Below are 21659 nucleotides of genomic sequence, written 5' to 3'. Positions count from 1 at the left end.
AAAAAAAAAAAAAAAAAAAATTGATTGATTTTATGTTTTGGTGATAAGGTATGAAATGTGATAGTTGGGTCCCGAAAAGGTTGAGTAAGAGAATTATATATCTATGACCAAACGTGGCATTAAGAAGCTTTACTTAAGGGTCCCAAATTAGTATCTACCCCATTAACAACTTTTAAACTCTGTATATATATTAAGAATCTAACTGAGAGGGAGATCATGAAAAAGAACATGCTAATGCTTCAATATCCACATACTAAGAGAATGTTGTGTGTACTTATTAACATTGACTAGCTAGCGGGTATGTGAAGCAGAAGAAAAATGAGAGATAAAAGGAATTAGATTCTAAACCGGGACCATGCATATTTTTTAGGCGATATATTTCCCTATACGTGTAGTCATCTTCGGTATAGTATTCATCTAGATTGATCATATATTCTTGATTGATATTAGCTTTTGAAGCAATCAAATGGTGTTAGCTTTATAAAAAGGGACAGGGCAAAGGGAAAGACATTGTAATAGACTGACCTGTGTGTAATGTCTTTAAAATCCCATGAAGTATCACACTGCCTAGTTTGCTCCTTCACCATGTTGTTGCCAAAGTGTTTCCAAATTGCAATGATATTAAAATCCATGAACCTGCCAATTTCAACAAATGTCACAATGAGAAAGAACAGATCAACAGAGTATCTCTCATTGCGCATGACTCAAAAAAATCAACTGAAACTTTTTAGTTCAATTCTCATACCAAAGTCCTAGAGTCCGTTAGCAATTTGGTTAGAAACAAAGCTTAATGTTGCTCAGACCAAATTTGTCTGAACAATTGTTAAGTAACGTCCACTAGCAAGCAATTTTAAACGATTAATTACAACAGAGAACTGTGTGATCCAAACACCATTACTACAAAACCCTAAGAATTTTGGGTTTTTTTGGGATAGAAGTCAATTTGAGTTCAAAATACCTTAACCTGACAATATACTTGACGAATCCCTAAACGAAGTCACATTTGAACGTCTCCGGCTGCACCGGAGAGGGACACGTGGAAAATTGACGTTCAGTGGCGGGTTTCTATTTTTTCAAAAGCGCGAAGAAGAGAGAAATTTGTGACAGACCGACTGACCAAGTATGAGAGAACTAGCCAGGAATAGTTTGCTATCCGATCCTTTTATTTCTATAGATATCTTAAGTTCGCCTCTGATGCTTTTAGGGGGTGTTAGGACAGCGCCGAACACCTCAATGTCGTGCGATCGGCCGCCAGCAAGGCGCTTTAGAACGGTTTTTAACTCTTTACTTCTGAAAGTTTTTACTTCTTTTGTTTCCACTTTCCATCAATATTTGAACAAAATGGTGCATCAAATGAATTCAAAACAATGTGGACATGAGAAAAGGTGTCGTGGTTTGTACCAGGTATAAATTTACTAAGCTGATTGGAGATAAAAAGGTGTCGTGGTTTGACCAGGTATAAATTTAAATGTATCGTGGTTTGGAGAGAGAGTTATAATGTGGACATGGGAAAACACCAAAACTGAAAATTTGTAGACTTGTCTTTCAAAGTTATACATCTCCCAATGAAGAGAGAAAGCATTACAACACAAAACAATAGTAGAAAACTACAGGGGAAAAAGCAAATCATTCTTGGGATGTTTGATGTCAACAGAGTTTATTCAAACAAAATACTTCGTAAACTTGAAACTTACGAAAGAACATTTCATTACATACCACAGGTTGTATGTATCCTCTTCTACTCCTCCCCTGTTTTCACCATCATATACACACTATGGTATACACATTAGTAAAAGGACTCAAGCCTGTGTGGTTTCTCCCGCTGCTGCAGCACCATTTGTTTTCACACGCTTATCCTTGTAGTCTTTCACAGCTGCCTTGATGGCGTCCTCCGCCAACATACTGCAGTGGAGCTTGACTGGTGGGAGAGACAGATGCTTTGCAATCTCGCTGGCAAAAAAAAACCACAGAGAAAAGCACACATTCAGTTTAGGACTTCACTTCAGATGAAAAACTCCATGAAATAAATCACAAAATTACTTTTTCTACGATAAAGAAGTCATAGGTCTGCGCATAGGTTGCAAAAACTTATGTACCATTCATACCAATAGATCAAGTCCAATAATTGAGTTCCTCTAAACAATATAACAGTCATGATCGATGTAGCAACTGGCATGTCAACAATCAATGAGTTAACCAATTAGAAAACACGAGTGTACAATGAATCACACTTGATAATATATGCAAAACATGAATATGAACACAGGTCAAGCTAACCAGTAACCAATACTATACCAATAGACAAATTCCAATGACTGGGTTCCTCAAGACAGGATATAACAGTCATGAAATACAGTAACTGGTATGTCATCAATCAGAAGACTGGCCCAAATTAGACAACACTGATTGACGTTACGCAACAAATCATCACATACTATGCTAATATTTGCAAAACATGTATAGGAACACAAGGCATCCTTATCTTGGGAAGTATGAATGCCAGATTATGTAAGAGACGAACTAAACAGTACTTACGTGTTCTTGATGGTCAGGACATCCTCCATAGCTTTGCCTTTCACCCATTCAGTAGCTGAAAAAAAAAACATAAATCAATCAACATTAGAAAACTGATACATATCCCCTAGAAATGACAGAGAGAGAAGATAGCTCAAATTGCACCCAAATAGAAGACAAGCCAGAAACTGAACCAGTACAATCTGATTCTGATGTCGCATCGAAAAGTTAAAATCTTTCTCAATGACATTACGACTATTACAAATACACGATTGAATCAATGACAACAACGTCTCAATTCACAAAAAAAAACCGATTAATCAATCAGTTCCTAATCATGCCCTAATTTGAACACCGCCTCCACATCTGAAACCTAATTCCTCAATTCGAGAAATCAAAATCCCTAATTGAAAAAATCACATCTCAAATCTTTCTAATTCAATCCTCAATCGAACAAAGCACGAAACAAAAGCACGAATTAGAGAAGAGGGTAAACATACCAACAGATGAAGAAGCGATAGCTGAACCACAACCAAAGGTCTTGAAGCGAGCATCAACGATTTGACCAGTCTTCTCATCGACCTTGATCTGAAGCTTCATCACATCACCGCACGCAGGAGCTCCTACGAGCCCCGTGCCGACGGTGGGATCATTCTTATCGAAGGAGCCGACGTTGCGGGGGTTATCGTAGTGGTCGATGACGTTCTCATGGTAAGAACGGGAGATACCAACAGACCACGGCGTCGATTGACGTGCCGTAAGCCCTAAAGCCTTCTTCGCAACTTGCCTGAGCATCATCGTCGTCTTTTTTCTTTTTAGGGTTCGTCCGAGTTTATACTTTGTTCCGCGGAAATGGGAATGTGATTGAATTTTTGAGGGTTTCCTTCAAGAGGCTATAAGAAGAAGGCGGTTTGGTTCAGACAGAGGTGACACGTGGATGGTTTAGATGGTTCTGAGAATAACAAAATATCTTTGACGATTTTGACACGTGGACAAGTTGATCTAACCTGAGGATTTTGATGAGTTTTGACTTTTTCTTCTCACTGATATTTTTTTGATAGCCTAATGCCAAATTGATGTATTAGGAGGAAGTTTAGGACAAATCGCTCGTATTGTGTTTATCAACCCTCTATCGTGAAACATGTGTTTCGCAAAACACAAACAAAGGTAAATTAAGTTTCACTATGCAATTGGTTTAAGATATGATTAAAAACAATGATATAGTATCTAAAAGTTGATTAAACAAAATATGTGTTTAACATTTTCTAAAGAAGAAATCTAACGAAGGATTCTCAATACGCACTATATATGTTTATCTACTCCCACTAAGAATTCTAAATCAAACAAACAATACAACATAATTGATCATCTACAATAACAGTTGGGGTGTTATTATTCAATGAAGTTCTTAAAACGATTTGTGTTAAAATCATATATCTTCTTAAGGTTATTTTAGTTATGAATTTACAAAACTCTTTTCAACAATTCCGTATTACTGACAATTTGTAACTGAAGTATATATTTTAAGCATCGATTTCGGATTATTTTAAGGTGTTTTATATAAGAACTCACACACGATGTCCGTACAACCATCATGTTCATACCATTTGAAGGGTCCACAAGTCCAGTCCATTAAGATATGTCTCCAACGGCTAACAAACATCTAGATCCTTCCTCCAAAGAGACGTTAGCCAGTTTGATGCAAGTGGGAGAGTTTAAGTCAAACAAAGATCACATGTCTAGTTTAAGGAAGGATGTCATTATCATTATGTGTAATTGTGCATAGTATCTTCTACGAATATTCCTTTTGTAAATTGTCTATAATTAGCTTAATACCTAGGAACCATATCAAGTAAGAAGTTACAATTCTTCTTCTACACTCTCTTATCTATTCGATTTACTCTTCTATACTTCTTACACTTCTATACACTCGATTTTACTCTCATACTCGCTGATTTTCACTTGTTCCCTAAGCTATATCTATCTCTTTTCTAAACTTACATGGTATCAGAGCGAGAACTCTCCTTAGTCTGAATCTCACACCCACCAATCTCTTCCGCTTCAATCTCTTCCGCTTCAATCTCTTTCGCTTCAATCTCTTTCCGTTTTGACTTTGAAAGTCTCTTCTCTTTACCCGTTGGAATATAACTTTAATCAACGGTCACTTCGACATGGAAGGCACTAAGACCTTGATTGTACCAGTTACTCTCAAAGGAGAGAACTATCTGCTGTGGGCAAGAACCACAAAGACGACATTGTGCGGTCGAGGGCTTTGGACCCACATTACTTCGGGTGAAGCTCCGAAGGAGATACCAACCCAAGAAGGCAAAGAAGGTATCACTAGCAGTGAAGACAAGTGGTTTCAAGAAGACCAAAGTGTTCTTGCCATCATTCAAAACTCTCTTGATGCTCCAATCCTTGAAGCTTATTCCTATTGTGAAACCGCAAAGGATCTATGGGACACTCTCCAAAATGTTTTTGGAAATGTTACCAATGTCAACCGAATCTTTGAGATTAAGCGAGCCATAAATAACCTCAACCAAGAAGACATGGAGTTCACCAAACATTTTGGAAAGTTTAGATCTCTTTGGGCTGAACTCGAGATGCTCCGACCGGCGACCATAGAACCGGTGATCTTAAATGAGAGGCGTGAACAAGACAAAGTATTCGGCCTACATCTCACTTTGAACCCGTCTTACAATGATCTCATCAAACACATTTTGAGGTCAGACAAGCTTCCAAGCCTCGACGACGTATGCAACCAAATACAGAAGGAACACAGATCTATTGGACTATTTGGAGGCAAAGGAGAGCTAGTAACCGCCAACAAGGTGGAGATAGCTTCCGCAAACAAAGGCTACTACAAACAGGACGACAAAAATCCACTTGTTTGTGATCATTGTAAGAAGGTTTGCCATTTCAAGAGCCGGTGCTGGATTCTCCACCCTCATCTCCGAGTTAACCGGCCCATGAATAACCGTGGAGGACCAAGGGCTCATCAAGTGACCATGGTGAGCGAAGGGACAACCTCCGAACCAAACCATCAAGTCTCCGGAGGAAATGGAACTGCTCTAGCAGCTTCTTCTGAGCTGGTGAGGAGATCAGACCTTGATGCACTCATCAAAGCTCTCAAGGAAGCCTCCGGTAACTCTTATCTTGCTTTAAAACCCACAAAACCACTTATTGTTGATTCAGGTGCATCACATCATATGATTAGTGACTCTAAGTTAATTAGTGATATTAAACCTGCTATAGGGAATGTGGTTATAGCTAATGGTGAAAAAGTTCCAGTTAAAGGAATAGGCAACTTGAAATTATTTGATAAAACCTCTAAAGCTTTTTATATTCCTAGCTTCACCTCAAATTTATTGTCGGTTAAAAGAGCTACCATTGATTTAAATTGTTATGCTATATTTGGTCCTAATGATGTATATTTTCAGGATATTGAGACAAGTAAAATCCTTGGCCAAGGTGGTACTCAAGATGATCTCTACTTGCTTAAAGACTTGAATCCACCTTCTTCTAATTTATCGTGTTTTAGTTCAATTAATGTTAAAGCAAACAATGTTATTTGGCATGCCAGACTAGGACATCCTCATTCTCGAGCTCTAGAACTAATATTTCAAAGTATTTCTTTTAAAAATGATGAGTGTGAGACTTTTATCCTTGGTAAACATTGCAAATCTGTTTTTTCTAAGTTTTTGACTATTTATGGGAATTGTTTTGATATGGTTCATTCTGATGTTTGGACATCTCCATGTTTATCTAGAGAAAATCAAAAATATTTTTTTACTTTTATTGATGAAAAATCTAAGTATACTTGGCTAACCTTGCTCCCTTCTAAAAATAGAGTTCTTGAAGCTTTTATTAGTTTTCAAAATTATGTCACTAACCATTATAATGCAAAGATTAAGATTTTGAGATCAGATAATGGTGGGGAGTATACAAGTCATGCTTTCAAACAACACCTCAACAAATATGGCATAATTCATCAAACAAGCTGTCCCTACACTCCACAACAGAATGATGTGGCTGAAAGAAAGAATAGACACCTAATGGAAGTGGCTAGGTCCATGATGTTTCACACAAACGTCCCAAAACGTTTCTGGGGTGATGCGGTTCTTGCGGCGTGTTATCTAATCAACCGTACCCCCACAAAGATTTTGCAAGATGTCTCTCCATTTAAGGTACTAAACAAAGAACAACCTACATTTGATCACCTACGAGTATTTGGTTGTGTTTGCTTTGTCTTAAGATCAGGAGAATTACGGGATAAGCTGGATGCCAAAAGTACCAAAGGGATGTTTATTGGCTAATCTACCACACAAAAAAGCTACAAATGTTATGATCCTGAAACAAGGCGAGTTCTAGTTTCTCGTGATGTGAAGTTTGTCGAATCTCAAGGATACTATGGCCAGAGAAATTGGGAAGACCTTTGCGACTTGTCTCCCTCGTCATTCGATCGAACAAGGAACCTTCGGATCATCCTCGAGCGACTAGGGGTCGAAAATGATCGGGAAAAACAACATCCAGCGGAGCCAAACTCACCATGTGGGCCCATTTCACCTGTGGATGCCGACTCAAGTCCACCAACTACAGCCAACCATGGTCCCAACACGATAGACACAACACATGCCAATGGAGAAGAACTCCAACACATGGAAACCGATATTCACCCTGAGACAGAAAATACACCAAATGAAGTTGAAGAAGAAGAGAATGATCATGAGGAAATCATTCCCTTACGGCAAAGTCAACGGCTCAAATTTGACCCAGCAACAGCTCAAATTTGATACAACAATGTTGTTGTTGCCCATCCAATCCTAGCTGTTTGTACCCTTGCTCATTTTCCCCTGGAACACGAGGCTTTCCTCAGCCAAGTTGACAAACATTGGGTACCACAAACCTATGACGAAGCCAAGGAATATAAGGTGTGGCGTGATGCGATCAGCGCCGAGAAAACGGCCATGGAGCAAAACAACACATGGGACGAGTCGGATTTACCAAGAGGAAAGAAGGCTGTCATCTCTCGATGGATCTTTATTATCAACTACAAGAGTGATGGGGAGATTGAACGATACAAAGCGAGGCTGGTCGCACGAGGATTCACACAAACGTATGGGGAGGACTACCTTGCTACGTTTGCTCGGTTGCCAAATTACACACGGTCCAGGTTGTTCTCTCATTGGCGACTAACCTGGATTGGGAACTTTGGCAAATGGATGTCAAGAATGCATTCTTACAGGGTGAACTCGAAGATGAAGTATACATGCGACCTCCGCCTGGCTTAGAAGATACTATTGGTCCGGGTAAAGTCTTCAAGCTCAACAAGGCTATTTATGGTTTAAAACAATCACCAAGAGCATGGTACCACAAACTGAGCACTACCTTACTTGGGAGAGGCTTTCGCAAATCTGAGGCTGATCACACCCTCTTCACATTGCCAAGCGACAAAGGTATTGTAGTCATTCTAGTATATGTTGATGATATCATCATATCTGGAAGTGACAAGGTAGGCATCAAGGATACTAAAGACTTTCTTAAATCAGTCTTTGACATTAAAGATCTAGGAGAGCTTAAATACTTTATGGGATAAAAGTATATAGGTCTAATGAGGGTTTATTTCTATCACAAAGGAAATATGCTCTTGATCTTTTGAGTGAAGCAGGGAAACTCGGATCAAAGGCAGTGACAACACCACTTGAAGAAAACTATAATACAAGAGGAAAGGGGGAGCTTGAAGCTCCATTCGAAAATGTTACAAGATATCGGCGATTAGTAGGTAAGCTCATATACCTTACCATTACTCGACATGATATTTGCTTTACTGTGAACCAGGTGAGCCAACACATGCAAAACCCAACCATACATCACTGGAACATGGTGAATCGGATCCTCAAGTACATCAAGGGTTCACCGAGACAAGGCATTTAGATGGGAAGGAATGAAAACACTGAATTGGTGGGATATTGCGATGCTGACTATGCAGGAGACTGTGAGGATCGTCGATCTACCACTGGATATTGCACATTCTTAGGAGGCAACCTAGTCATATGGAAAAGAAAGAAACAAAAGGTGGTGTCACTATCAAGTGCTGAAGCCGAATATAGAGCCATGAGGAAGCTAACTACCGAATTGATGTGGTTGAAAGCATTACTAAAGGATCTTGGAACTGAGTCTTCAAATCCTATCACGGTGCACTGTGACAATGAAGCAGCCATTCACATAGCCACAAACTCGGTGTTCCACGAGAGGACAAAACACATTGAAGTTGATTACCACAAGGTGCGAGAACAGATTCAGCTTGGGGTCACTCTTCCATGCCACACCAACAGCTCTGAACAACTAACTGATATCCTTACCAAGGCATCCAGTCCACAAGTATGTGAGTACATTCACTCTAAGCTCAGTCTTAAAGACCTTACTCGACCATGAGTTTTCTCAACATGGCACCTACACTCTTTTTCCCTTATGTATAGTTTTTCCCAAGTGGTTTTCTATACTAAGGTTTTTAATGAGGTGGGTGTTCGTTAGTCCAAGCTTAATCAATAACTTTATACGATTAAGCTTGAGGGGGAGTATGAGAACTCACACACCATGTCCGTACAACCATCATGTCCATACGTCCGTACAATGTGCGACATGGGCCGTTCGTACCATTTGAAGGGTCCACAAGTCCAGTCCATGAAGATATGTCTCCAACGGCCAAGGAACATCTAGATCCTTACTCCAAAGAGACGTTAGCGAGTTTGATGCAAGTGAGAGAGTTTAAGTCAAACAAAGATCACATGTCTAGCTTAAGGAAGGATGCCACTATCATTATGTGTAATTGTGCATAATATCTTCTAGGAATATTCCCTTTGTAAATTGTCTATAATTAGCTTGTACCTAGGAACCATATCAAGTAAGAAGTTACAATTCTTCTTCTACACTCTCTTATCTATTCGATTTACTCTTCTATACTTCTTACACTTCTATACACTCGATTTTACTCTCATACTCGCTGAATTTACTCACACGTGGATCGAGGACTTAAAGCCGTCCGATCGTTTTTTCAAAAGATATCGAGTATCTCAATGATCGGACGGTTACAGAGAGGACACGATCCACGGTTAAGCCAGAGTTCTCTAGAGCAGACTCTGCAAAAAGTATGACCACATGGGATAAACGCAGCACCTTTCTTTCTTACCATACACACGCAACACACCGAATCATTACCCGTTAACGTCCCCATTGACGCCGTTATTATCTCCGTCTCCTTTCCTCCTCCTCCGTCGTCATGAGCGGCTCTCTCCGCCGTCTCCTCAAGCAATCTCATCAACGAAACTCTCGTCGGCGTCATATCTACTTCCGCTTCCGTCGATTCTCCTCCGCGGTTATTATATCTCTCCGCCTCTAACGCCGTCGCGAGATTCATACCCGAACCCGATTCGGGAACGATTCCGGTTTCGGTTTGTTCTTCGATTTCGGCGTCGTCTCTGGAGCTTTGACTGTGGAGAGTGCCGGCGTCGTTGTTAGTTAGACGGAGACTCCAGGTCGGACCGCAGCATCCGCCGATGCATTTGAATCTCAGCCGTTCTTTGAGAGTGCGTTTCCTCCTGGTGAGATCGTGACCGCTCATCTGACGACGGAGCAAATCAAGAAACGTCGTCGTAGGCGTGGCGCGGTGTGTCTCTGTAATCCTCTGACTCGTTCCGAGATCGAGTTCACTCATCATCGACTGCTGATCAGTTACAGAGATTCTCCGATGGCGAAACGGAATATATCACCAGTAAAAGAGACAGATCAGCTCAGCCATGAGAGAGAGAGAGAGAGACTGTTCAGATCTTTGGGTCTCGCAGTGATGATGACATTATAAAGCAAGTTTTCAGAGTTTTTTTTTTTTTTTTTTACTTTCACATTTTTTAAAAAAATACTATTATTTTAGAGTAAATATTACCAGTATTTATTAAACAAATCTTCATAATTATAAACAGTTATAACGATTTGATTCGGTTGGTTACTAATGCAAACAACATTAAATATTTTTATCCCACTTAAATAAGACTATAAGAGTATTAGGGGAATCAAATATTATGGAATACATTATCTTTAAGATATTTTTCAACCATCTAAAAGTTGAGTATATATACTTTCAAATCATATTGGCAAAAAAGTGTATCTACGTCATTGTTAACAAGAACTAATCAATATATAAAGGTATGTCGGGGTGCATGCTTCCAACTATAATGATAGTTCTTCTGAATTTCTGATAGAAACAAAAAGTCATTATTATGGTATTTCTGTAACTGTACGACTAGATTTGTTGTTTAACAAAAACTCAAAAAGAAACAAAAAGTCATTATTATGGTAACATCGAAGAATAACTACAATTTATGTCACCAACGAAAAAAAAAAGTCATCCATCACAGTTCAAAGTTCAAACCCTATTATTAATGATTAAATAAATCATCCATCGATGGTACAACTAGCAATCAAAACCGATGAATAAAGAGATTCAAATTTGATTAGTGCAAGTTTTACAAGACTGATGAAAATCTCATAACCACCGGGAGAAAAAAAAAATTCACGGTACACCCTTTTGGGCGGGAAACTATTTGTGTTATTTAAACCCGCGTAAAAATAATTTGAAAAATCGAAAGAAAAAGGAAAGAAATAATAAAGAGAGGGGGCGCATGAATTAAGGCTTTTTTTTTTCCCCCACGTGAAATGTCCCCCCATACACGACGTCGTCTTTGCGCAACACTCACCCCAACATAACCCAACAAAAGTAAAAAATGGGAGAAGGTGATTCTAAACGCTAATACCAACAATACACTTTCTTCTCTTTAGAGAATGATACATTCAATGATTTTGTACTTGAGCATTTTTGCCATCTTTATAATGTCAAATTACGCATTACTACTATTCATTCGAAGAAAGTGTATTGCTCCTATTGCCCATTAGTTACCCTTTGATTAACATTGTCATTAGTATTTGCGCTTATGCCTCTCTTCTGACACCAAATATGATTGAGCTTTTAGAAATAGAAGCGCCTATAAATTGGTAAATTACTCCTGTGAAATATAAATGGAAACCGACTATGCAACCACAACTTGTCTCCAATGAATTGGATAATAATATTAAGCTCATCATAGCAAATTTACATAATATGGGTATTTGATTCTCTCCCACACATAACGATGATGGGAATTTCACACTTTTTCCTTTATTCCCAAGTCTATGGGAATTATACCTAATTCTTCATAATAAGCTGATACAATTACAATCAATCTTTTTTTTTAATCCTTTCTATTTTAGTAATTTAACTCGTAATGGATTTCTTGATGCAGTCTACGATACCTTCGCAATGAGCCGCCTCAGGAACAACACAGCCTGATTCTTCTTCAGCATCATCTTCTATAATGGAGTGTGGAGAACGCAGGCTCCCCAGTGTCTGACATGCTTTCATTGTCTTGCAGTGTTCTGCTTCATCGTCTCTTATATTCACAAACACATCATACAGATTCTCTGTCCAACCATAACCACAAAGAAAACAACAGCAACAACGTTATATAGATTCTTAATCTAACACCAACACTAATGCAAGTCACAGACTGAGAACAATGCTCCATCCAAACGTATAGTAGACAAAAGCTCNCACCTAATTCTTCATAATAAGCTGATACAAAACAATCTTTTTTTTTTAGTTTCCTTTCTATTTTAGTAATTTAACTCGTAATGGATTTCTTGATGCAGTCTACGATACCTTCGCAATGAGCCCCCTCAGGAACAACACAGCCTGATTCTTCTTCAGCATCATCTTCTATTATGGAGTGTGGAGAACGTAGGCTCCCCAGTGTCTGACATGCTTTCATTGTCTTGCAGTGTTCTGCTTCATCGTCTCTTATATTCAAAAACACATCATATAGATTCTCTGTCCAACCATAACCACAAAGAAAACAACAGCAACAACGTTATATAGATTCTTAATCTAACACCAACACTAAAGCAAGTCAAAAAATTGAGAACAATGCTCCATTCATACGTATAGTAGACAAAAAGCTCAGTTCTTTTCTAGAACGTTGACTCACAACCATGGATCATAAACCTTTTTAGCAATTAGTGGATTTAATTCAGAGATTAAAAGAACAAACTAAAATTGCTACCTATTACTGGTCTTCGAGTGTTGGGAGCTCTGGATGTTTGGAACTCATCTGCAGACAACATACATGTGCCAGTTTGAGAGACTACTAATCAAAGAAAAGAAACCTCTAAAACTCTGGAGAAGAGTGACATAATCCGGAAGGATAAACTCACCAAATAAGTACAAGTCACTTCCGGTATAGTATTTTACTGCGATATCAGGTGCTGGCATATTCTTCAACTCCTCTGTTTAGGGAAACCACAAAAAAATCAGAACGTAAAATATCGTTGAAGAATTTTGTGTGATATATCAACGCAATAAATCCATTAACAACTAAATGGTACTCCGAATGTTGGAGAAAGAAAGAAAAGGCATTCTTGAAAATTGGAAACCAACCTCCACTGGCCTTAAGAAATTTATCATAAGTCTCAAAAGCATGACTCTCCACACATTCCGAAAAGTGATCTGCATTGGTAACAAACGGTTAATGAAGTCATGTAGACCAGAAGCCAAATTTTTCTCTGTTGCATCAATTCTCTGCTACTTTCTAGAAGGTCATGATAAGATTATAGTTTACGGGAAAAGGAAACTTACATGCCATTCTAGGGCTTATGATATACAAGAACACTGTCATGAAGTAATAGAAGGTCGCTATGTGCTGGGCCAGAAAACGATCAAACCACCAAGAGTTTCCACCCAATTCCTGTGATTAGAATCATTTGTGTTACTTTAACCAACTATGCGAGTTAAGAGTATGCAACTCGTAGAGAAGGGAAAAACTGGTTCTTACTTCCATTATGAGCAAGTGATGCATCTCATTCCAGCTCTCAGCAAAGTGTACCTTTAAATAATCTGCTCTCCTCCACCAACCAAAGGTCTCATACATGTGTAGCACAGACATAAAGGCTGTAAGGAGAATACAGAAAGAAACATTAGGTTCTAGCCACTAAACAACTTTCATTTGTCATCCAGATTCATAACTGTTGATAAACACGAAAAAAAACAAGATTTGATTCACACCACATATCCTATATTCCACAAAGAGGATTATGGTTGAATCGCCTTTGGTTGTTAAGAGTTACTATACTTGTAATGAGTTCAACTATGAAATAAGGAAGAAGACATATATATATATATATATATTCCTTGAACACTATTCTGTCAATGTTCTTTTTGCATATATCACAAGTGACATTCACAATCTTACCTGATGACTAGCTCTTAATACTAAGCTAAATGTTACTTGCACACATTTGAAGGAACTGAAATTACAGATAGATGTACTTACCAAAATAAGGCACTCTAGCAATCGTCTCAAGAACAAAGAACCTTGCATAGGTTCGATCACGGTACAGTGTGTCAAGTATCTTAATCACCGAGTCCTGAAAGGGGAAAACACGAAACAAGACAACATCAAAACACATGAACACACAAACCAAACATTCTAACTTTCTAGTAAGACACAACGATTAAGATAAAAAAAAAAAAAAGCCTTACAGTAAGGAAGACATTAACTCCTTGCTCGAGCTTGATGATCCATGACTCAAACGCACTAGTCGAAGAAGAACTCGTATTTGACTCCTCCCCAAGTGGTTCTTTACCAGTAAAAGTCTCTGCTTTAAATGATTCCTCCACCACAACTTTCTCCTCATCCTCTTTCAAAATCGTTGCTTGAACTCGATGCTTGTTCCTGAATTTTTAATTCATAATAAATAAAAAATTAAAACCCTTTTCATAAGAACACGTGACGACACCAAATCAATTTAAAAAATCATCTGTAGCTAAAGTAAGGCACACCTTAAGAGCAGGCGACTAGAAGAGAGATGACGATGACAGAGCAATCGGTGAGAGGAACTGTACGAAACGGGACGAAGTGTAACCAAAGGCTGTGAAATCGCCAACATACGAGACGAGATGCCTGAGATCGCCATAGTCGCCGCCGCCATATCGGAATCAGAAAAGCAGAGAATTCACAGGAAAGAAAAAGTAAAGGTTGGAGCTTTTTGGTAGAAATGGAGAAAAATTTTGAGAATTTTAGACGAATAATGACGGTTCCCTAAGGTGGGCGGATATTCTGGGTTCGCTCCACATGCCCATCGACGTCGACGCGTCCAACAAATCGGCCGGAGAAATATCCTACCTAAAAAAACAGGATCCGATTTAGCTCAAAATGATCCGACTCGGGTTATGTACACTGGGCCTTTGATTAACTTATGGGCTATAACGGCCCTAAAAATATGGGACACGTCATCATCTGATTTTATAACCCGTGAAAATAACTACCATTTCTAACTACTACTGTATGACTAGGTTACTTGATATTTAATCCCGTGAATTCATCAAAATGACCTTTGTAATTGTAATTAAAATTAATCACACATATATGAAAAAAGTTAAATATAATTATACGAAATACTAATTGTTACGAATACTAAAACAATTTTTCTCTATAGAAAGATATTTAACTTTCATTAATTAAAAGTATACAAAATTTGTTTCCTTAATTTGTTTTGATTATTAATTTTAATTAATTTTTTTAAATAAAATATTAGATTAAAAAATTCTAATTGGTTGAGAAGAGAGGAGATGAATACAAGCAATTGATAAATACTTAAGTATTTTTCATTAGAATTTATAAATACTTGTATTCACCCCATTTTCTCACAACCAATCAAAATCTTCTATCTAATATTTAATTTAAAAAATAAATCAAAATTAAATTAAAAACCAAAAAAAATTAAGGAAACAATAACTGTATACATCCATGGCCTTTCATATTGGGTTTGGGTCTGCTCTTTATTAGTGAAACCCTAAAAACATGTATGAATTTGTTTTTATCAATGCTTTCAGATCTATCATGTTTTGCTCCGCACTAACCAAGTGTTTGTTTCCTCAAAATCCTCCGCATTGTCCAATTTTCGAAAATAGTGGGTAACCTTAACGAACCATGATGAAGGTGATTTTTGGATCGTTTAAATTTACCATTTTTCAAGAATCAAATCTCAGTTTTGTAGAATCATTCGAAGTAGCATTTAAAAACAAAAATTGTGATATTTTGAATAACAGTAGGTTTTAAGTAAATTTTGTAAATCATTGATTGAATAACAAGAGATTGTAAATTATTTTAAATGATTTTACAAATTGAATAACATAGGACTTTAGAAGATTATTAAAAAAAAAACCAATCGAGTAACAAATAATTTTAAAAATACTCTACAATCTTCTAAAATACAAGTTTAATACAACTCTTTGTATTTTGAACTAAATTTACCCAAAATACTAAAACCCAACATCTTTTTCCTATCGATGGCCTTTCATATTGGGGCCTGCTCTTTACTAGTGAAACCCTAACAACATGTATAGATTTTTTTTATCAATGCTTTCAGATCTAGCGTATTTTCTCCGCACCGTCCAAATGTTTGTTTCCTCAAAATCCTCCGCATCGTCAAAGTGTCGAAGATAGTGCATAACCTTAGCGAACCATGAAGAAGGTGATATTTTTTTTGGAATGTTTGTTTATTCAGAACCGTTATCTTTGGAACGTGTTAAACACCTTTCTTTTCTTGCAGAACCTGACTTTAATCGACGACCATCGACAGATCCAAGGATATGTCGACAACGAGAACGCGCCTCTAACTCGTGATTGAGTCACACAACCAAACACTCCTAGCGACCAAGTAATAAGAGAGGGGACTAAAATATTTGATTCCGTTCAGTCACGGACAACACTTTTCCACAAATTACTCTAATTCACTAATCAGGAATGTGAAAAAGTTCAATATAATTACGAATTACTAATTGTTATTACTTATTACTAAAATAATTATTTTTCTAGAGAAAATAATTAAGCTAAGTTTGGAGCTAATCCATCTGTTTTCTTTTACCAATTCAGCTGGAAACTACTCAGCATATGAAGACAAATTCATAAACAGTAAACACCTGAATAAAATAGAACACGCAATATTTTTAGTGACACTATACCACACCCTTTAAAATTATTATTTAAGATATTAAACAGGAAGTGAAAAATAACCTTTCCAAATTCCAACTACTAGCAGCCACCAAAAAAAAAAAAGAACCCACATAATATCTGAAAACTAATAATATAAGTACTATGTTAATACGTGTTTTGTCTTTAAATTAATCATACATAAAAGTTTCGTAAATTTTACTATTTAAACAAGATTTACAGGTATGGTATAGCTTACAACAAAACCAATCAAACGCGACTTTATTTTTTGTTGCCCTTTTCCCATTTTTCCCTCTTTGAATCTTTCCCTAAAATCTCATGGCGAACGCAACATCGGAGCGAGGATCACGGGAGCATCTGCTCCGGGAGACGCCGAACCGACCAAGCGCGATCAACAACAACAAATCGCAACCGGAGTTTCCAGCGTCACGGTTCACGTTCATGTCCCTCGTGCTATGGTTCGACCAGTCGAATTGCGGCACGGCTCTGCTTTCGTGGTCTGTATTCTTCCTCCTCGTCGTCATCGTTCCGATGATCTCTCACTTCTTGCTCGTCTGCTCCGACTGCGATTTCCACCACCGACGGCCCTACGACGCCGTGGTACAGCTTTCTTTATCGATATTCGCGGGAATCTCGTTCGTTAGCCTCTCGATTTGGTCGAGGAAGTTTGGGATGAGACGGTTCTTGTTTCTTGATAAGCTTTGGGATGTCAGCGACAAAGTTAGGATCGAACACGAAGCTGAGATTCAGGTTTTGTTCCTTTCTTTGCTTTTAATCTCACCCGCTAATTAAATTTCATTTTGTAATCGTTGTTAATTTTGGAATTAGAGATGTTTCTGCAAACCTAAGAACCTTTACCAAACTGAACTTATATTATACTAATTTCGTAGTCTCTTTTTTTATTCGAGAGTTTTAGTAAACGCAACAAATAATCATTTACTAATTTTGTTTTCACTAAGAATATAAAGAAAACAAAAAACATTTGCCTGTTTTCAAAAAATTTAAAGCTTTACAAAATATTACTACAAAAAAAATATTAATATTCGTTTTAGAAATGTTTTGTTTTTCGTGTTTCTTTAAAACAGTTTGAAATTATGCAAAATAATCAATGAGTATTTGAAAAAAGTTCAGTGAACAGAAAATTACGTCACTGGACATTTTTAATTTTCTAGCCGACACTGTTTTGTCTTTTTGTGTGTTAAAGTGTGACGTTGTTTTGTCTTTTTTGTAATAATTTAAAAAAATAACCAAAAAAATCCGACCTGCCGGAATCGAACCAGCGACCTAAAGATTTATCTGTCACAGACTACAGTCTTCCGCTCTACCAACTGAGCTAAGGTCGGATGTTGCTTTCTTTCGCTTTAAGTTATTTATATTTAATAAATATGTTTTGCTCTGTTTCTGGATGATGCAGAGATCGCTAAAACGGCTAATGATCTTCGTCCTCCCATCACTAACGCTCGAAGCAATCTACAGAATCTGGTGGTACATCTCTGGCTTTAACCAGATTCCTTACATCATCAACCCTGTTCTTAGCCACGTCGTCGCATTCACTCTCCAGCTCTCTTCTTGGCTTTACCGTAACACCATCTTCATCGTCGTCTGCATTCTCTACCAGATCACTTGTCATCTTCAGACTCTTCGTCTCGAGGATTTCGCACGTTGCTTCGCCTCTGAGATCGCTGACGTTAGGTCAGCTCTCGGCGAGCATCAAAAGATCCGTCGTAATCTGAGGATTGTTAGCCATCGGTTCAGGAGGTTCATTCTTTTGTCTTTGGTTCTTGTTACTGCTACTCAGTTCATGGCTTTGCTTACCACTACGAGAGCTAGTATTGCTGTTAATATATATGAAGTTGGCGAGCTCGCGGTAAGAGCTTCTCTCCGGTTCTGTTTTCTTGTTCTGTTTATTCGGATTGAACTCATCACTAATAAATGTCTTTTTGTAATGTTTTGGTGTATATACAGTTATGTTCGTTGAGTTTGGTTACAGGAGTATTCATATGTTTGAGAAGTGCAACGAAGATAACTCACAAAGCTCAATCCGTAACCAGCCTTGCAGCTAAATGGAACGTTTGCGCAACAGTTGACTCGTTCGACCATCTTGATGGGGAAACCCCTACTGGTTCCATGATTGAATCACAAATTTCTCCATGTGGCATTAATGCGATGGATACATCTGATGATGAAGAAGGAGAAGGAGACGATGATCTTGATAATACCAAGATACATCCCATCTACGCTAATACAATTTCTTACCAAAAACGTCAAGCTCTAGGTAAGTTTATTTCATATGCATAATTTGATATAGCATTCAACAAAATTACAAAAACTTTAGATGACGTTGTTGTTCTTCTTTATTGCAGTGACGTATCTAGAGAACAACAAAGCTGGGATCACTGTGTATGGGTTCCTAGTAGATAGATCATGGTTGCATACGATTTTCGGTATTGAACTCGCTCTTCTACTATGGTTGCTCAATAAAACGATCGGTATATTGGCTTAAAACCGGTTTCTCTTGTTTCCCAAAGGATCTTCTCTTTTACCAATGTTTAATCTTTTGTAATATTTGTTTTTTGGTTTTGTGACAGTGAATATACCATGAACCAAAGTATTTGGTAATTCATATATACATATATGCAGCATTGAATCGTTTTGGCATGATGTTTCTCTCGAAGATATGACGAAGACCGTAGAGATTTTTCATAAGAGGCAAGGAGATGTCTCTTCCTCCTTGCGTGTTTGATTACAGATATGGAGATATGACAAACTATTATTTTTGATTAAATACAAAAAATGTACGTGCATGGCAGTATATATGTATCTATATAGATGTCTGATCTGTTTTTGATGGAACTCAATGTTACTGATTCTGTGTATGTTTAGTCTTGTAGAATGATAGAATAAAGATCGCAAAAAAAAAAAAAATAGTTATTACTTTCTCTGTACCCTCTCATCAGCTTTAAACATCCAAGAGACTTAATTAGCGAACGAGAGGAGGTAACAAACTTTTGTATTTTGTTTTTGTCATGTACTATTACTTAGTATTCTCACAAAACATGATCTGGATCTTGCAACTGGACGGTTTAGGAACCATAAGCAGATCTTTGGTGATTCGGGACTTTTCCTCGTCGTTTATAGCATAAACACGAACTTTTACAAGCTCAAGACAAGATAGTTTCTCTAGCAAATGTTTCATAAGCTCTAGCTCTCCACTCTTGCCTCCATACTCAGTTATCTTCAATACTTTCACAGGACATGAATGTCCAAATTCTTGTTCATATTGACGGTCGTAATTTGGACCCTGAAACAAGAAAGAGGGGAATATTAGCGACCTGAGTTTGTCCGATAAAGCTTTCGGACCGGTTTTGGTTATACCTTGAGGACGAGGGTCTGTAGATTCGGAGACTTTTCTAGAAGTATTGACAGATATTCCCAACGGTAGTAGAATGAATCAATTGTAATAGATAAACGAGACAGCTTGCTCAACACTGGTATTGCTTCACGGAAATAATGGAATACCTGAAACACAAAATAAAATATGAACAAGATTTTGGTTCCTAAACTTTTGACTTCCATGCAAATAATATGAAAGAAAAAAGAAAAGAGGGATCATTCTTTTACCAGACAAAAAGTAGCACCAGATAACTCCAAGGTCTCAACGTTTCGTAACCCCTTAATCAGATTTGTTGGGGTGCTATTAGCAATAGTGAAATGATGATCAAGCTCAGCTTCGACAAGGGAAGCAAGAATCACAAAGGGACAGCCTTTTGGAACTATATTAATGTCAGAGTATTCTACGTAGGCAAGACTCGGTGTATCTAAACTCAGGTCCCAATAATCCGAAAGCTGAGTACAGAGAATAGTAAGTTTCTTAAGGGTCAAGGAAGACACGGTGCGGCAGCATTTTCGACTTTGCCAGCTCCCGCCAGAAATGAATAATTCCTCAAGCACAGGGCAAGCAGAAAGAAGCTTTTCAAAAGCACAGCAATCACTATTGTAGCAGCAGACCGAAGTAAGACACAGAGTCTTGAGTGATGGAAGAGAAACATCATCAGGAATCAGAGCATCAAATCTTCTTGAGAGTTTAAGCTCAACCAATGTCTTACAAGTAAACATCTCCAGAGGCACTAAGATGGGCTCATTGGGGATTACGTCTATATCAAGATCTAAGACACCATGTTTCAACACGTCAGTCATCCAGCGGGTGACATGACCCCCGTCGATACTCTTAAGGCATTTTATTGAGATTTTCCTCATGTGGAAATTGCCAGACACGGACAATACTCTATCCACAAAATCGATGAAACTTTGTTCTCCACCCACTTCTTGATCATCTAAATGAAGATTGGGTCTGAAGGCAAACAGATAACGCCATCGCTTTGAGAGGACAGATGTTGAAGTAGCCTCACTTAACGGAAGGAAAGATAGAATGTGGCAAATAATATCATCTGATAGAACGTTGATCATATCCATCGTTCCCAAAAAAAAAAATTCTAGATAAACCTTTCAGGTGTGATCAATCTGAATAAGAGATCTCAAGCATCAACCACCAAAGTAGATAATCAATCACCCACTAACATGAATCAAACTGAAAGATAAAAACTTTCATCAGTAAAAAGAATGAAACTTGGACAAACCCACCAGCAGCTAAAAGCAAATATAAACACCATTAGATATTCACCATTATATAAACAAATATATTGTTGTCAATTTTAAAGATTAGAGATTTTGCCATGTGTTATATAAAAACTTTGTTTCAACACATTTTAAAATTAATAAGATAATTATAAGAAATAAACCATTTTAATAAATATAAAAAGATAATTCTTATATGTATAATACTAATCCTAATTTTGAATTACTAATTCTATAATAAAAATAATTAAGGAAACTATACAATTAATTTATATAGTACCATAATTAATAAAATTATACTATCAATAATTAATCATAAAAGAAAAAGGATTTTAGATATTCACAATCATATAAACAAATAAATTGTTGCCAATTTTAAGGATTAGAGATTTTGCCATGTGTTATGCAAAAACT

At 37.5% G+C, this 21659-nt stretch overlaps 5 protein-coding genes and 1 non-coding gene across 8 annotated transcripts; 1 reads left to right on the top strand and 5 right to left on the bottom strand.

The window, feature by feature from the left end:
• LOC104722815 (iron-sulfur cluster assembly protein 1-like) lies at positions 1513–3402 on the bottom strand. The gene is made up of 3 exons (XM_010441055.2): positions 3015–3402; positions 2536–2590; positions 1513–1950 (listed from the first exon to the last, which is right to left on the bottom strand). The coding sequence occupies exons 1-3, from the start codon at positions 3310–3312 to the stop codon at positions 1800–1802; spliced, it is 504 nt and encodes a 167-aa protein (XP_010439357.1). The 5' UTR covers positions 3313–3402; the 3' UTR covers positions 1513–1799.
• Positions 9276–10378, bottom strand: LOC104722814 (LON peptidase N-terminal domain and RING finger protein 3-like). Its single transcript, XM_010441054.2, has one exon. It carries the CDS (start codon positions 10229–10231, stop codon positions 9569–9571), a length of 663 nt encoding a protein of 220 aa, XP_010439356.1. The 5' UTR covers positions 10232–10378; the 3' UTR covers positions 9276–9568.
• LOC104722813 (ubiquinol oxidase 4, chloroplastic/chromoplastic-like) lies at positions 11598–14789 on the bottom strand. Of its 2 annotated transcripts, none has more exons than XM_010441053.2 (9): positions 14438–14789; positions 14138–14330; positions 13929–14022; positions 13431–13546; positions 13235–13343; positions 13037–13105; positions 12814–12885; positions 12663–12710; positions 11598–12024 (listed from the first exon to the last, which is right to left on the bottom strand). In XM_010441053.2, the coding sequence occupies exons 1-9, from the start codon at positions 14584–14586 to the stop codon at positions 11819–11821; spliced, it is 1056 nt and encodes a 351-aa protein (XP_010439355.1). In that variant the 5' UTR covers positions 14587–14789; the 3' UTR covers positions 11598–11818. The 2 variants fall into 2 exon arrangements, with proteins under 2 accessions (XP_010439355.1, XP_010439354.1); XM_010441052.2 differs by lacking the exon at positions 11598–12024 and adding an exon at positions 12161–12430 and having other exon boundaries at positions 14438–14788.
• LOC104722811 lies at positions 16807–19438 on the top strand. 2 transcript variants are annotated; one of them, XM_010441048.2, is made up of 5 exons: positions 16807–17360; positions 18025–18477; positions 18576–18885; positions 18974–19099; positions 19199–19438. In XM_010441048.2, exons 1-5 carry the CDS (start codon positions 16929–16931, stop codon positions 19210–19212), a joined length of 1335 nt encoding a protein of 444 aa, XP_010439350.1. In that variant the 5' UTR covers positions 16807–16928; the 3' UTR covers positions 19213–19438. The 2 variants fall into 2 exon arrangements, with proteins under 2 accessions (XP_010439350.1, XP_010439351.1); XM_010441049.2 differs by having other exon boundaries at positions 16808–17360; positions 18974–19054.
• TRNAY-GUA lies at positions 17867–17953 on the bottom strand. Its single transcript is given in 2 exon segments — positions 17867–17902; positions 17917–17953. It is a non-coding gene; the product is annotated as a tRNA-Tyr (tRNA).
• On the bottom strand, positions 19539–21106 carry LOC104722812 (F-box protein At4g22280-like). The gene is made up of 3 exons (XM_010441051.2): positions 20232–21106; positions 19986–20129; positions 19539–19911 (listed from the first exon to the last, which is right to left on the bottom strand). Exons 1-3 carry the CDS (start codon positions 21081–21083, stop codon positions 19645–19647), a joined length of 1263 nt encoding a protein of 420 aa, XP_010439353.2. The 5' UTR covers positions 21084–21106; the 3' UTR covers positions 19539–19644.

The sequence above is a fragment of the Camelina sativa genome, chromosome 11, assembly GCF_000633955.1.
Source record: "Camelina sativa cultivar DH55 chromosome 11, Cs, whole genome shotgun sequence".
NCBI classification, from domain to species: domain Eukaryota; kingdom Viridiplantae; phylum Streptophyta; class Magnoliopsida; order Brassicales; family Brassicaceae; genus Camelina; species Camelina sativa.
The sequence above is the reverse complement of the archived record's forward strand: the minus strand, read 5'-3'. Positions and strand labels throughout refer to the sequence as shown.